Raw genomic sequence first — 17,510 nt, forward strand, 5'->3', positions numbered from 1 at the left:
GAAGCCATTCCCCCTTGTCCCAGCAAAGTCCCTCTCAAGCCTTCCTGCAGGAGCCCTGGCACCACCCAGCAAATCCTCAGGGCTGTTCCTGGCACACCTGGGGGCATGAGCTGCTGAGCTCTGCAGCCCCTGGCAGCAGTTTTGATCCTTGTCTGGGCATCTGCACACCCAAGCTTATTGCATTTGCTGGGACCACCATGGCAGGAAGGGATGATGAATCTGCCTCCATGTTCTCAGAAGACTGATTTATTATTTTATGGTACTGTATTATATTAAAGAATGCTATACTAAACTATACTAAAGAATGCAGAAAGGACACTTACAGAAGGCTAAAAAGATAATAATGAAAACTTGTGACTCTTTCCAGAGTCCTGACACAGCTTGGCCCCAACTGGCCAGAGAGTCAAAACAACTCACAGCAGAATCCAATGAAACAATCACCTGTGGGTGAACAATCTCCAAACACATTCCAAAGCAGCAAAACACAGGAGAAGCAAATGAGATAATTGCTTTCATTTTTCTCTGGGGCTTCTCAGCATCCCAGGAGAAAAATCCTGGGCGAAGGGATTCTTCCAGAGAACATGAAAGTGACAGAAGCTCCAAGAAGGGACAGGAGCTGTTTCTATCCAGGCTGAGAGATGCTGCAGGGAGAATGAAGCTTCATTTTGTTGAAATCATAGCATCAGATGCCTTTTGTTTTGCCAAACCTTAACAGAGACACTCTGAATTTCCTGTAATTTAACTGATTTGCTTTTTTAGCCCTTCAGTGAGGGCAGCCCTTCCAGCCCCTCTGAGCACCAGTGGGTACCAAGGACACAGGATATAACAAACCAGAATTGCATTGCTCAGGTAATTGGGCAAGCTGGAACAAAAGGAATAGTGGAAATAGAAATAAATTGAATTCCCTGGGACTTGCTCTGCCCACAGGAGGCAGGGCAGCCTCCTGCCACAGCTGCAGAGCAGGGACCAGGGGGTGATTGAAGTCTTTAACCCAGCTGGGCTCTGGCTGCTGTGCTGGGAGCCCTCACAAAGGTGCTGCTGGGATGGAGCCTTACAGGATAATAGTGCAAAAATGCAGTATTCCTAACCTGAAAAAATGCAATATTCCTAACCTGCAACCCAACTGCCACAGCTCTCGGGACACCACAGGGTCTTTCTCTTCTGCAGAATAAACCCCATCCATCTCTCCCCCCCAGCCTGTTTTCTCTTTACCAGAGCTTTGATGGCTCTACATTTCCATTTCAAAACTAATGGAATCAAACATATTTCCTATTCTAGCATAGTTTCCCCATGTTTAAATTTCATATAATGTATTTCATTCCAAGCCAAGATAACATATTGATATTTTGAGGGTATCGTATTCCAGCTCTTTAGGAATGTTTAATTCTGGAAGGGCTCACATGGTTTTTATTCCATCATTACATCCATTGCATTAGCCAGGAGAATAAATCACAAAGGCAGAAACCTCAGCCTTGTTCAGGTGATTTACCAGTTAAACTCATGATGGCCTGGATGTGTAAAATACTTGCATTATTTCATATCAGAATTTAGGAAAAATATCCATTTACACGATTCTCAAAAATCCCCACCTACCATAAAAGAGGATAAAGCCAGAGCAAAGACAAATTCTTTGCTTCATGTCTTTCATCCCCTTTACTATTCTAGTAATGCATGGCCGTTAAAATTGCCTCCAAGACCTCTAAAGGAAGAATAATAACTAATCCCTGTTTGTGGCTGCAAGTGTAATCATACACATGTTTTCAGTTCATTATTTTGGTGTCAAAAAACATGAGGGTTGCAATTGCAATGAATTATTACATCCATATACTTTGCTATGAGCATTAACTGACAAAACCAAATTAGTCCATCAGGAGGGCAGATGAACACTGCCCATAATTGAATCAGGACTAAATCAGCTCACAAGTGCTTTGGATACAGATGCTGTAGTAATGGAGTCTGACTATTGGGATGACAGGCAACAATTTATATTTAATTTACACAAAAAATACTGTTCAATATTTGTTTTCTGCTGTTGGTTTGGGTGTTGTTTTTTTTTTTTTTTCTTTTTTTTTCCCCAGGTACTTGGTATCTGATTCTTGGTAGCACACAGCAGTCAGAACATTTGGGAAAAGCTTTTCCTTGTTGTTTTAAGAATAACCCCCTCCTGCTGTGCATCATATAAATAGCTAATATAAAATAAATATAAATATAATAAATATAAATAGCTAATATAAAAGAAAATAGCTAAATATAAATCCATAATTCCACACTTCACAGTACATCCATGGTTCCCCCTGAGTGGCTGCTCTGTGCTGGGCTGCTTTTAAACACAATAATCACACCTCCAAGGGACTGCCCCAGGTGAGGGGCAGAGGAGCTGCCTGGCATGGGCAGGGGGCGCAGCACGGGCACCTCAGCTCGCAGTGCTGGTCCTGGGGGTTTGATCAGACCCCACCAGTCCAGGCTGCTACTCTGGGGAATAAAGCACCAGCTCCATCAAGGACACGGGGATTCAGCTCCAGTCCAAAGCCATCTTCTGCCATCTCTTTAATACTCACATTCCCACATCCTCTTTTTTTTTTTTTTTTTTTTGAATACTGCTTTTTTCTCCCTCTTCCAAGCAGGTACAATCCATCACCCTCAGGACACCAGCTACTGTTTGGCCATCACAAAAACCTCTCTGCAGTAAGAGATCCCTGTCCTGTGTTCTCTGCCAGGCTCTGCAGCTCCCAGGAGCTTTTCCAGCCTGAAATAAACCAAAGCAGGAAATCCTCTCAAAGATAACAAAACTTCCAACCTGTTACACCCCACTTTGCTCACTGAAACGTGGCCTCCGTGGATCTCTCAAGCCTTTCATATAGAGTTATATATTTATAGAGCATTAGCAAGTCCTTGTCTGTGATGCCTCTGTCCTTCAGGGCCCAGTGAAGCTCCCCAAGCAAACAACAGCAGCAAAATGTTTGTGTGATTAAAAGGAGAACATTGTGGAGCAGAGAAAGCAACAGACAGCAAGTGAACTCCATCCACTCTTTTCCTCCTGGGAGCACAGTCCTACCTAATGAAGTGAAAAGAGGGAGATAAATGTCACTTCTTTTTATCCCTAATAACAGCACATTCCACTGGGTGGAAAGGAAAAATATTTATGCTCTTCCCATTTCATTTCTGTGGCCCCCAAATCCATTCAGTTCAGGCAGGAGCACATCAGCTGTCAAGGAGAATTTTTACTCACTGCTTTTCTGGGAAGAGGTAAATGAGGTTTCCTCCTAGTGCTGGAGGTGGCCCTGGAGACAATCAGATTATCCTGTTCTCCTCCAAAACACAAAACTCCAGGGGCTTCTCCAGCAGTTTGTTTGTGATGCATTTCTTGTCATGTCAGGAAAACAGGCTTGGTTTTGACAAAAATGACCCCTTTTCCTGCACCAGCACACACAAGGAGATTCAGCCTGGCAGTGACATGCACAGAAAGCTGGCAGGGATTTTATTCTACACTTTCTCAGGCACCACAGTGGTGGGCACAGATTTATGTGGTTGCTTTCGAGCTGCTGAAGTCTGACAGCACCAGCACATAAACCCAGACCACAGCTCCACTCAGGGAACAGAAACTTCATGAGCAGCCAGATTTAGTAGAAGGAAAATCCCCGACCATGAAATCTGACCAAAGTAACTTTCAATTTTGTAATGGTGCAGTCAGTAATTTTCTCTTCCAGGTGTCTGCAGCACAACAGCCTTGGGTGCATGCACCGTAGTGACAGGACAAGAGGTTCAAACTGAAAAGAGGATATTTAGGTTAAATATATGGAGGAAATTCTTTCCTGTAAAGTGTGGGCAGGCCCTGGCACAGGGTGCCCAGAGCAGCTGTGGCTGTCCCATCCCTGGGAGTCTCCAAGGCCAGGTTGGATGGGGCTTGGAGCCACCTGGGATAGTGGGAGGTGTCCCTGCCATGGCAAGGGTGGGAAGAGATGGGTTTTAAAGTCCCTCCAACCCCGACCATTCCATGATTCTATGGCAAATCATCACAAGCCAGTGATGCCTCACCTTAGCAGGCCAGTGGTTCCCCACCAGGGCCAGACTCTTTGGGATCACCATATTAATCTCACTTCACCCACCTGACACCTGCTCCAGTTTCTCATTTTCCCAAAACTCGTTACTCTAACCTGAGGCACAGTAATTAAACCAGCCACGTTGGAAAACATCTCTGGCATCCACACACCCCCTCCTCTCCTGGGAGAGCAAATGAAACAGCTTGTTACCATGAAAGATTTATCACTGACTAATGCACGTAGGAAACCTGATGCTCCACGTGCCAGGGAACACATTCCCAGCCCTGGTCCTGTGTGGCCCCAAACCAACTGATCCAAGCAAGTTTCATGCTGACTGTTTGCTGCTGCTGTCCACGGGAGGCAAGGAGAGCTGTCACTAAAGCTTTGCTCTGGGAGCTGGAGCCTGAGCTCACAAAGTGTTGTAATTCAGGAAAACCAGCAGCAGAAATTAATCCATCCCTGGAAGTGTCCAAGGCCAGGTAGGATGGGGCTCAGAGCGGCCTGGGAGAGAGGAAGGTGGGGAACAAGATGGGTTTGAAGTCCCTTCCAGCCCAAATCTGGAGTTCTGTGCCATCCCCCTCAGTGCCTGACAGGCACTGCTGAACTCAGCTTTGGGAAGAAGGTGAAACTGCATCACCTCTGCCCTGCCTCAGCTCCAGGTAAATGGTTTGAACCAGATCCTGTTTGGTTGCTGTTTAGTTAAATAATGGAAAAATGCACAAGGGACTAAAGGGCACAAAATGAGAGCACAGATGGTAAATGTTCATCTAAGCCTCAGTTTAGAAGGCCAGAGATTTCCTTCTACATCTTATCAGGGGCTGAAATTTTCCCATTAATCACTTTTTTCAGATCTAAAACCCATCAGATTTGAACTGCTTCAAGGAGCCTAGCTCCTGAGCAAGCCTTCACCCGAGTCAGGGGGTACAGAGCAGGTCTTTTTAAAATACTGCTTTGTTTGTTTAAAACCATATTCAAGCACCAGATGAAGGAATTCTATGTTGTATATTCCAGGCTTTGTTTGCAAAACAAAATCTTTGCAAAAGATGCCAGGCCAGGTGAGATTCCAGGGATTTCATGCTGCATGATAAATATTTTGTTAGGTAATGCCACATCAATCTCACCTCACATTCCCCTTGAGAGGAACTGGATCAAGAGCTAGAAACTACAGATCTGGGGGGGAAAGTCAAAAGCTTTGAGCCACATGACATTGATTTCCATAGAACTCCTCAGAATTTTTTATCATGTCTTTAATTTTCTGCTGGTAGCCAAACCAAACTCATCCTTTGGGGAGCAGCCACCAGAGTGGAATACAGAATGCACGTAATGGGTAATATGTATGTAATGGAAATATAATATGGAAGAGATTCACTGCAAAATCCTAAGGTCTGGATGATTTTCAAATTATTTTCTTGCTCATTCTGGTCACATTTTGAATCAAGTTCCTTATTTCATAACCAATGGAAAATTAACTGGCAAGATATAAAGAAAAAATATTGGGAGCCTGGAAAATCAGCAGCATCTGAGAGCCAAGGAATTGATGGAAAATGGAAATTAATCTAATGGAGCAGTGAATCAGAGAATAATGCATGGCTGTAAATCCAGAAAACTGCAATACACCGAACAAATTGCTTGGAATTTGCCCATGTATAAAATAAATGGCTTCTCTACTAAGGTTAATTCTTCCAGAGAACACTCAGCTCTCCTGGACATCAGGTCTCACTCCATATATTCCATATTTCATGAGACATCAGATGGGAAATACTCTTAAAATTCTTAATAACCCCCATTTAAAAAGTTTGGTAGTGACAATCATAAATCCTTCAGACTTTTTTTTGTTTCATTTTCTTTCTAAAATGAACAGCTTGAGTATTTCATTTGGTTATTAGCAAAATTTATATCACGAACCTGTGCCAGATTTGAATTTGTGCTTCAAGCAAGAAAGACCCCCCAGCACTGCCTGGCAGGCAGGAATTTCTTCTGAGATCAGGAGATTTAGGATGGGGCTGTGAAGCCAGCCTCTTTCCCAGTTTCTCCTTTTGGAAATCACCAGCCTTGTAGTTAGGCTGGAGAAGGCAAAACATCACTCACCCTGCATGGCTTGCCAAGGAAAACAGGAACCTTATTCCCTGAGTGATCCCAGGCAGGAATGAAAGGTGACCAGGTCCCCAGTGGCACTGACAGATCTTTCAGGCATCAGCCAAATTTAATTCCTGCAACAACAAGGATTTTCTGCCTTGGGAAATGTGGGGAATAGAATTATAACATCTGTGTTGTCTCACCCTTCACATGAGCCTGGAAATGGAATAAAAAGTTTTTAAAATGCCTCTCAGTTGCCCCATCTCTGGGTCACAAAGACCTTAATCTGCCTGGGAAACTGGAGTGTTGTCAGGGAGCTCTCAGAGCAGGGAGCCCAGCCAGCTGCAGCCTCCCCATCCCCACTGTTCCCTGCACCCAGGGCAAATAAACACCCCGTGATCCCCAGGAGCACATCCCAGCAAACGAGCCATGGAGCTGCAGCAAACGGTGAGGAAAGGGGCAACAGGATGAAATGGGAAGGTAGAAAAACAACTTCCCAAGGAGCATCCCACGTGCTGTGCCAGCAAATGCTGCTCCAGAGGTCAAATACAGAGCGAGGACCTGTGCAGAGGCAAGGCAGCTCTGGAGCAGGGCTGCCAGCACACTCACAGGCTGATGCTGTGACTACAGGAATCTCCATGAGCTGTGCAGGAATAATCAGCCAATTGTCCAGGATCAGCTGCTCAAAACCCCCAATTTCAGGAGTCTTTTATCAATGGGGACGAGGTGCAGCTGGCAAGGGGAAAGCTGGCTTCCAAACTTTCAGTATTTGGGAGGAGAAGAGCAGCACTGGGAGAAGGAGATGAGTTTGCAGGGGAGCATGACACACCCCCTGGTTTCTCCATCAGGAGCAGATAATGCTCCACACAACCTGAAACACATTTTGCAAGCAGAGCCCAGCTCTTCTCACTTGTACTTTGGAGGAGAAATGTCCTTACAGCTCAGGCAGGAGCTATAAAAGCCACAGGATCCTTGCAGGTGGTAGATCAGAGAGTGCTGTCAAGCCTGTGATCTATCTCAAGCTGGGCAATTCTCCAGGCACAAAACCTGACATTTAATTAAGGCCAGCACCTTTATCATTCAAGCACATCCCAGTGTTATTAAGGAGCCCAGATGCCACCAATGACAATGATGTGGTGCTGGGTACCCACAAATCTTTCCTGTGGGATTTGGACTGTTTGGGTCAGATTGGCTCCTCACAGCTCCTCAGAGATTGCTGGTGAGGGGAATCACAGGGGCAGGATCAGGATTTTTGGTTTGTGAAGGCATTTGCACAACCTTGAGACCTTTTGTGGCCCTGTTCCAAATGTCAGCTCAGTGACACAGGACACAAGTAAGGACCAGAGCTGGGTGTCCCAAACCTGAGTCTGCCCCCTCAGCCCCAGGGCATCCTTCCTGCCCACACTGCCAGGCCATGAACACAGACACATCCACAGACTCTGCAGCTGAAGTTCTGCTTTCAGGAGTGCTGATGTGTCTGGTCATTGCTGTAAGAATAGAAAACTCATGGGAACACACAGGATCTGCTGGAATCCCTTTGGATGTCACTGACATCCATGGCAGCCAGCCTTACATTGCACCTCACCTCCTACCTGAGGAAACATCTACAAAATCCTCCCAAGATGATCCACCAGTCAGTCTGGTTGGCTGGCTAAGGTGGGATTTGAAAACCCAGAAGTCCCAGGTTTCCTTTTGGGGCATTTCCCTCTAAGAAAGGGAAAGGAAAACAAACCAAGCTAAACCCACCACCTGTGTTTTCCCACCTTGTTGGCCTTGCTAATTTGGGAAACAAACTGCTCACCCAGAGTCAGAGCTTTCTCCTACATCTCTTCTTTGGGTAAGACCTGGCAGGATGGCTCCACAGCCTTTGGACTGATCCCAGGACGTGGAAGAGGAAAGTTTAATACCAAACCCTCTTAAAGACCTGCCTGACATTTTCTTGGAGGCAGCAGCATGATCTCAAACTTGATTAACTGAGTAGCAGTCAGCTAATTAGTCACCTAATGAGTCATCCTGCCAGCTCTACCTGTGAAAGTTCAAGAGGCAGAGCAGAAGTCCCACAGAGACCTGCAGGAAACTAATACACAGTATTTTTAATGTCACCACATAAGCAGAAACGTACAATCCAAACATTATTAGTAACAGAACTGGCTTCTAGAGGAGAGAGAAAACAGAAGGAAAAAGGATGGGACAGTTTGCAGGACAGATTTGCCACCATACCTGTACCAGCACAAACAGTAATGAGAAAGCATCGCTAGATCTGAGAAAAACAAGCCCTAAAAATTCAGAGCAAGTGTTGTTATGGCATCACTGCAGAAACCCAGGTTCATCCATGGCCCTAAGTAAACAAACACATCTTTCCTCAGAGCTGCCTGTCCGCAGGGATAGGAAAATAGGAGTAAACCTTGTAAAATCCCTTATCCAATCTGTTAAACTTGGGGAGCCAGGTATGAAGGAGGATGTGAGTGCTCTGGGGCACCTCAGGGACTGGTGCTTCAGAGCACCTGTGAGGAGCAAGAGGCAAACATGGAAAATTTGGGATTAGTCATGCCACACACCACCTACTGAACAGCCAAAAGGCACAGATGAGAAATAACCAGGCCCATCTGCAGAGAGTTAGAAATGTATGAAAACACCTGGGAAAAAGAACAGAGCTTCTGGGTGCTACAGTTACACAAACAGCCAGGGAAAGCCGTGGAAAAACAACCCACTTTGTCCTTCACAGAGCTGAATACCAAAGCAGATATTCACACGCTGCAGCAATTGCCCTCCAAAGCAGCAAATCAGCCTCCACTCAGAATGTCACTGCTTTGAAATGCAAAAATCACCACACACGTTTTGCTCACACCCAAACAGTAACTTCCAGCATCAGAGCAAGAGCAGCTTGTTCCAGCCCCGTTAACCCAAACCCGCAGGGCCATCCCACCCCCTGCCCCTGTTGGTAAATAATTGGGCTTTACAAAGCTTTGGAGTGGTTTCAGGGGTAGTCGAGGCCAGCGTGCAAATGCAAAAGGGGTCGCCCCAATCTCCCCTTTGGAAAACGCCAGATTTTAGGAAAGAACTAGGGAAACGGAGCAGGAAAGGGACAGCAAGGACATCATGAAGGATGACATGGGGGTGCTTCCCTCTTACCTGCTTCCATCAGCTGGCACTGCTGCCCAAAAACTTGGGAGAAGGTGACAGGGCCTGCAGCAGGGCTGGAGGCGGCCGGGGGGGAGTCCATGGCTTCCCTGCAGTGCTGAGGGTTGGTCATGGAGCAGAGCCCGAGCTGCCGGACCTGCTGTGCCCCACGATCCTCGGCGGGCAGCAGGAGACGCCCGGGGAGCAATGGTGGCGCCTCTCCCCGAGGTGCCAGCCCGCTCCTTCCAGGGAGAGGATGGGCGCACGTTTTCAGCTGAGTGTCAGCAGTATTTTCATTGAGGAAACCAAAGGTCTGCGCCTCTCCCGGGAGGTTCTGGCGCGTCCTGGGCAGGTCCGGCGGCTTCAGGCACAAATTAGCGCCAGGCACTGAGGATTGGCCCCTTCTGGGCTATCTGCCATGGTCAGAGCAAAGTGCTGGGCTCTTTTCTTCTCCCGAGATGTCCAAGGCCAGCCCTACCTTGTCCGTGAGCTCGGGCACATCTCCTGGAGCACGGGAATTCTCCCGCGGGGATGCGGAGGCTCCGTCCTTCTAGCCCGGCGCTGCGAGGGCACCGGGGATCCTCCTGGCAGGGCTCGGAGCCCGAGCTGCCCCTCAGGAGCTCAGGGGAGGCTTCCAGGGCAGGATTCCAGGGCAGGATTCCAGCGGGGGCAGCCGCGGGCGGCACCGGCCGGGCTCCGGGGCTCTCGGCATCACCCCCGCCGCTCGGCCCTTCCCTCCAGCCCGCTCCCCCCTTCCCCCAGCCACACCGGCGAGGGGGAGGAGACTGGAGCCACGTTAAATAACATCCCTGCCCTGCTGCAGTGCCCGCCCGGCCCTCCTCCCTCTGCCCGCATGCAGCGCGTCTCCTGGAGCGCTTCTGGAGGCGCTTGGCGGGGCTTAACTCGGGCAGCGAGCAACGAGCCGGCTGCCTTCACCCCTCCTGGCCACCTTAACCCTCTCCCATCTGCCTTAACCCCATCCCGGCTGCCCTAACCCTCTTCTGCCCGCCTTAACCCTCTCCTGGCCACCTTAACCCTCTCCCATCTGCTTTAACCCTCTCCTGGCTGCCCTAACCCTCTCCTGCCCGCCTTAACCCTTCCCAGCTGCCTTCGCCCCCTCCTGCCCTCCTTAACCCCCTCCTGCCCTCCTTAACCCCCTCCTGGCCGCCCCAGCCCCCTCCTGCCCGGCGGGATGCTCCAGGGACAGGGGAGAGAGGCGAGCACCGGCTGCCAAACCTGCCTGCGGTGCCCCTGGCTCTGCATCCCGCAGGGATGCCTGGCTGCAATTCCTTCAGTGGAAGCACCAGCCAGGGCTGCTTGCAGGGAAAAGGGGCCAAGAGTTAACTGCCAGCAAAGTCTGACAGCGCTGATTCATCTTTGAAAAGCTCCCCCTGCCAATGCAAAGGATGCTGACTCCGGGAGCTCTGCGTGAATCTGTGGTCCGTGAGTCATCGGAGCTTTTTTTGGGAAGTCTGCTGGGAGGAAAGGTTCCCGCGTGGATCGGAAAACACACGGTGACCCGGGTGGAAATGAGAAAGCATCAGACTGCAGCAGCAGAAAGCCCAGGACAGAGAATGAGAGGTACCTGCAGGTACAAGCAGTCCCGGGGGAGCCAGGGCTGAGCGCAGCCCTTCCCTGCAGCCAGAGGAGGCAGAGAGGGGCCGGGAACACCTGGAACATCCCGAGCAGCGGGAACTGAAGGAATCTGTGGTCTGCGCTGCAGCAGCCCCTGGGGCAGCATCGCTGCACAGGGAGAGCGCCGAGCCGGGAGCTGTCCACAAAATCCCAGCTGGGTCCGTGTGTGGTATTTACTCCCGCAGATATTGCATCAATTTAAGGAACAAATATTTCACAGTGAGGGGGGAGAAGCCCTGACACAGGCTGCCCAGAGAAGCTGTGGTGCCCCATCCCTGTAAACACTCAAGGTCAGGCTGCATGGGGCTCTGAGCAATCTAATGAGGTTGGAGGTGTCCCTGCTCATGGCAGGAGGTTGGACTAGATGCCCTTTAAGGCATCCTTTAACTGGTCTAGGATTCCATGATTTATATGATTTTAGGCTCAGATTATCTTTGGCAGAATCCAAAGAAACAGACCAGAGACTACTTTGCACGTTTATTTCACTAAAGACACAGGAACAATTTCTGCCCTCACATGAGCAAGACATTCAACCTGACCTTCCTGTCTACCACGTGGAGGAAAGCAAATATTGGGCCATTGGGTCCATAAGTCTTCAACATTTATTCCTGTGGCTCTTTTCTTCCTCCCTAACTGTGCCTGTTGCTCTCTCTGACCGTGTCACATGAAATCCTCCCAGAGCTGTTTGGTAACTTCTCCGCAGAATCCACTGCAGAGCTGCATCCAGCTCTGAAACAGTAAAGCAAAATTTAGGACAAAAAAAAATTAAAAAAAAATTATGCAAGAGCCTACCTGCAAATCCTTATTTACTTTTCCAACTTCAAGACATCAGGGGTTTTAGTGTTGCAGATGAACTCACAGATGTATTTCTCCTTCTCCCCAATTCCATTGTGCACTGGGAGAGTGCATTGGAGGTTCTAAGCCACCAAAATAATCTCAGGTAACCTGTGTGCTGCAGGTGCAAAGGGCTTTGTCACTGGAGGGAGGGGCACTCTGGGGATAAGAGGGAGTCAAGTGGGGAACTGTTAAAGGCTGTTTGCTGTTGGATTTGCAGAGGGTTTTTGGAAGGAGCTCCTGGGGTTCCAAGCTCCCCGTGGGGCTCCACGTCCAGCTCAGCACAGTTACACAACACAAGAGCCATGCTCCATTTCACACCTCTGCTCACAGCCTCCTGCCACTGCATCCAACCAGCCCACATCCCCAAAAAAACAGAAAGCAAGAAAAGCCCTCCTGTTTGGGCTGGTCTGGGAATTGTGTTCCTGCTCAGCATCACACCTTCTCTCCTGGAGACCCTGGAGCAGGTCCAGAGCAGAGGAGCTCACCAGTGCCTTCCCTTCCCTCTGGACACACTCCAGGGCATGCTCACTTTAGCTCAGTACATTTTGTTCCTAAGAAGTGACCCTCCCCGAGGTGCAGAAATGACATTTTCCACCTCACTGCAGCTCACCTGGATTTTCCTCTCAGCTGACACCTGTGCTGCTGTGCTGAGTCCCACACATCATCCAGTGCCAGATTTCCTCCTCTGGGCTTCTGTGCTTGCCACAACACCCTGGGATCTGTTTAGCATGTACAAGGTTCCTTAAGGTGCCCCCAGTGAGCTCCATCAGCTGCAGCAACTGACCCTGAGAAATATTCTTTAAATAGCAGAAATAACAGAAAAATAGCTACTAACAGAATAACAGAAAATAACTACAAAAATAACTACTAACAGAATAACAGAACACATAACCTGACTCAAAGCTTCTCTTTCTAGGGGAAAGGAAATAAATGAGTGCTAGGAATAATGAGAATAATGTGCCCCTTGTTGAGGTGCTGGAGCTGAATTTAGAGGAGCTTTGTTTGCACAGTGAATGAAATGTGTGGAGTCACTGCCCTGGAAGTGTGGGAGGAAGGTGAAAGGACAGGGAAGCTACCCCTGCCCCTCACTGTGTGGGAGCTTTTTCTGCAAAGGACTCCACTGCTGGAGCCACTGCTCATGAGCAGATTTACCCATGTCAGGAAAATTTATCCACAAACATCAGAGGTTTATGTCCAAAAAGGAGACACAGAGGAGTCCTTTGACTTTATTCCAAAAAAGGGAGAGGCCATGGGGCATTCCCCTGAGATCTCTCCAATTTTTGGAGGATGCAACCTCCTTTTTATCCCAATTTCCCAACCACATTTCCCTTCTGTCTTTCCCCATTTCTGAGGTACTTGAGAGGTTCAGACTCCCCGTTACGCCTGATACAAAGATTCCCCTCTAGTGTATAACCCTCCCTTATAATTTTTAATTGATATGGAATTTTAGGGGATTTTCTTCCCCATTGTTTCTTTCATCTTTCAGTGTCTAATTTCATTTATCAGCAAACCTAAAGTTTATTTGTAAAAGCAAATCTCTTTTTCCATTCATCAATCAGTGGAACCCTTCCCATTGTTTCTTTAATCTCCCAGTGCTGGTTTTATCTACCAGCAGACCCACAGCTGGTTTGTAAAGACAAATCCCTCATTCCTCTCACCCAGATGCAGCAACACCAGCACTTTAAAAACTCCACAGCTGAATTACCATCAGGCACTGCCAGGAAGAGTCCATCTGATGCACCGTTATCAGCCCTTGCCCTGGAATGACAGCTGAGAGATCTCCCCAGGCCATTTCGTGAGGCTGTAGCAGTTCATTTGCTCCCCACTGATGACCAGAGGCCCCAAAATGCAAAGAGGGCTGTAGCCCCACATTTCTCCTCAAAGAGAAAAGCTAGACACAACTCTTCCTAAGAATATTTCTGGGTTTCACATTCTCTGAACCTCAGAAAAACAAAACATCACTTTGGGTAAACAATCTCCATATTGCATTCTACTTTTGCACAGACACAGGCGCAGCAAATGAGATAAGAATATCCTTGGGAAGAGTTGTGCCTTGCTTTTCTCTGTCAGGAGAAATGTGGGGCTACAGGGGGCTCTGTGAAGCTGCAGCCCCCAGCCCATGCTGGCAGCAGCACAGGGACAGGTCACCCCAGGACAGAAGAGCCTTGGAAAATGCAGCTCAGTGGAGATCTGCTTCTCTTCCATACCCAATTATCCCTCTGAACACAACATTGTGCCACAGGAAAATGCATGAAAGGGAGAGAAGAAACTCAGCTAAACTCATTACATCATGAGAACAGACGTTCCATTGCTGTGGCGCTTCACAGCTCCAGAAATACCCTGTGTGAGAAATGGGGTTATTCACAACAATGTTCTTTGTAGCAAAGGGTTTGGGAACGGGGAGGGCTCAGGAAAGAACATTCAGAAATTATCCTTAATGAGATGACATCAGCTACGAATGGTAGCAGGTGAGAACTTATTTCTTGTGTCAGAAATCAGCATTTCACTGGGGCAAGGCAGAGATTCGGAGGAAAAACAGCAGCTAAGGATTTTTGCATTTTCTTCCAGCGCAGCACTGTCACAAGGAGGGCTGGTGGAATCACTGGCTGGATGCATGGGGATGTGTGGATGTGATTATTCCTTCTCAGACCACACCACTGGCATCAGCTCTGGAAGGTTTCTGCAGTTCTGATGCCTGTGTCATGCAAGGCAAATGGAGTTTTGTAGAGCTCACTTTGAAGAAAAGCACTTAAGGTTTGGCATCAGAGGCAGCAATTAAACACATTTCTGCCTTCCTTCAGATTGCATCTCCAGCAGCTCTTGGCTGAAAGTCAATTTTGTTTGGTTGAGTTTTATTCTTTCAAAAAAAAAGTTTGGAAGGCACAGAAGAAAATGACGTAAGTGGTGCAGAAAGAAAATGCCCTTAAGGACTTAGGGAATATTTTGGGTAGTTTATCAAAAGTAGGGCTTTAGTATGGCTTAATTAATATATAAATATCTTTGTAGAAAAGAAATACCAACTCTGAAAGGACTTTAATCAGTTGGTGCTGGGCCCAGAGAGAAGCTGAATTCAGATACAGAATCTACCAGGAGAGAGTACTACAGGATTTCCCTTGAAGGTCAAATTAAGAAGCATTCCTGGATCAATACACCCCAGGTAAGCCTGATAGAGGAACCCAAGAAGTTCAGGGAGTCAGGTCTGTCACTTAAACACACCAGCTGTAGGAAAATGCAATATACAAGAGAGTAAACACATTGTGCAGATGGCAAGATGTGAATTTAATAATGAGCTGTTTTACAGTATAGATCTTCTGATGCAGTGCCTGTCCCCACACAGTCTATTCCCCAGAGCTTCAGCTGGAGGAGTGCAGAGGCCCAGAGAAGCTGACTTTGGGCAAGGAGATGAGCCTGGAGTTAATTCCCCCGGCCCAGCTCTTCACACAGCCCCTGACACTGGCACACAAGGACAAGAAGATTAACAGGAAGGCAGCCCTGCAAAGTGCAGCTGAAGTCAAGGTGACCCAGAGCTTGGCAGAGCAGTACTGAAAGGGGAGGTGGCTCTATTTGAATGAGCATCTCATATCTAAGATGTTGTGTCCAGAGCTGCTCCCAAACAAAGTCCCCTTCTTCTTCCAAGGCAGCTGCAAAGCCTGATATGAACCAAATGTAGCCCAGCATGAAATTGTCCCCTACCCCAGCACCTGTCAGTGCCCCTCCTCTTCCTCCCTGGGGAGTGAGTGATGATTGTCTGTGAGCAGCAGGGCAGAACCTGCTCCGCTGTCACTTCCATGTGACCTCATCCCTGTCACTGTCATATTTTCTGGAAAAATCCCTTTGCCCAGGATTCTTCTCCTGGGAAGCTGAGAAGCATCAGAGAAAAAGGAAAACAATATTAGCTCATTTGCTTCTCCTGTGTTTTGCTGCTTTGGAATGTGTTTGGAGGTTGTTTATCCAACAGGTGGTTGTTTCATTGGTTTCATGTAAATTGTTTTGACTTAATGACCAATCAGGGCCAAGCTGTGTTGGGACTCTGGAAGGAGTCACGAGTTTTCATTATTATCTTTTTAGCTGTTTGTCTGTATCCTTTCTGTATTCTTTAGTGTATTTTAGTATAACATTCTTTCTATAATATAATATAATATAATATAATATAATATAATATAATATCATATCATATCATATCATATCATATCATATCATATCATAAAATAATAAACTAGCCTTCTAAGAATGTGAAGTCAGATTCCTTCCTTCCTTCCAATGATGAGGGTCTCAAAAAATACAGCACATCCCTGCACCACAGGAAATGTCCCTTGCACAAATGTTCCCTCAGCGCTATTTCTGTCAGTGCCCACGGGGCTGGAGCATCCCTGGTGTGCCACAGCTCTGCAGCAGCTTCTGAGCAGTGACCTTGGCTGGGTGTGAGCCCAGGGAGAGGCTCAAAGGCTCCACAGCCCGGGAGAATGCTGCTCAGCAGTGCTGGATGTGCAGCTCTGCTTGTGCTGCTCTCCTGCCTCAGATGAGCTCAGGCAGGATGGACTCGGGTCCTCTGTGTCCACCCCTGAGCATACACAGCTCTCTGTGCCCCACAGCCTTGGAAGAGTGTGGTATTTTTGGGGTCCCCCGTGTCAGGAAGGAAATTATTAATCTGACTCCATGTTCTTAGAAGGCTAGTTTATTATGTTATGATATTATTAAAGAATGCTATACTAAAACTATACTAAAGAATATAGAAAGGATACTTACAGAAGGCTAAAAGATAATAATGAATAACTCATGACTCTCTCTTCAGAGTCCGACACAGCCTGGCTGTGATTGGTCATTAAGTCAAAACAATTCACCTGTTGGATAAACAATCTCCAACCCCATTCCAAAGCAGCAAAACACTGGAGAAACAAATGAGATAATATTGTTTTCCTTTTCCTCTGATGCTTCTGAGCTTTCCAGGAGAGAAATCCTGGGCAAAGAGGATTTTTCAGAAAATATGATGGTGACAGAAGAGCATTTACCACCAGCACTGGCAGCGAGGACTGAGGCAGCCCCCTGGCTTTGTAAGTGGGACTTTGGGAGGGGATCCAGCAGTGTTTGTGTCCTTGCATCCTTCTGCCAGCACCACACACACAGAGCTGAGCAGCCTCTGGGCAGCAGCTTCAGGATGAGAAAGTGATCCTCCTTATCTGTTTTTGGGTGTAGCCTTCTCCCAGAAAAGCCACAGCTCTTATAAAAAGGAGTAATTAGTGCTGCTCCGTGTGACAGCACAGACAGAAGAATGGAGGCAGGCAGCTATTTAAGGAATATTTCTCAAGGTTCTCATGGGGACAGAATGACAGCTCAGCACAATCAGATCCCTTCAAACTTACCTGAAACTGGGTGGCATTTCCTGAAAGCCAAACAGGCTGTGACACTGCCAGAGGAGCCTGGCTGCCTGTCAGGCTGCTGCAGGCACTGGCGGGCGACAGTGACAACAGTGGCTTTTCTCTGAGAGACCAGATTTATAATGCATAAGGAACCTTCAGATTTTCTGGGGTGAAAGAGCTATTTTTAGCCTATGTGAAATTAATATTAATACATATAATTCAGCTGTTCCCAAACCTATTTCTTGTACCTGCTGTCCTTTTTAAGGATGGGATTAATGCACCCATGACCATGGCTGCCCACCACCCTCAGTGATTCCCTTACAGGGTTTTCAACTGAAGGAGGGTCCGTTTAGAGTAGATTTAAAGAAGGTTTTTACAATGAGGGTGGTGAGGCCCTGGCACAGGCTGTGGCACAAAGCTGTGGCTGCCCCTGGATCCCTGGCAG

At 47.6% G+C, this 17,510-nt stretch overlaps 1 protein-coding gene across 1 annotated transcript in view; it reads right to left on the reverse strand.

The window, feature by feature from the left end:
• Positions 1-9,881, reverse strand: part of KAZN (kazrin, periplakin interacting protein) — a 214,320-nt gene extending 204,439 nt beyond the window's left edge. The window contains exon 1 of the mRNA XM_038159739.1: positions 9,249-9,881. Within this exon, the coding sequence (XP_038015667.1) occupies positions 9,249-9,369 (121 nt within the window). The 5' untranslated portion in view covers positions 9,370-9,881. The remainder of the gene's footprint in view (positions 1-9,248) is intronic.
• Between the last annotated feature and the right edge of the window lie 7,629 nt (positions 9,882-17,510).

This window comes from Motacilla alba, chromosome 21, assembly GCF_015832195.1.
Source record: "Motacilla alba alba isolate MOTALB_02 chromosome 21, Motacilla_alba_V1.0_pri, whole genome shotgun sequence".
Taxonomy (NCBI): domain Eukaryota; kingdom Metazoa; phylum Chordata; class Aves; order Passeriformes; family Motacillidae; genus Motacilla; species Motacilla alba.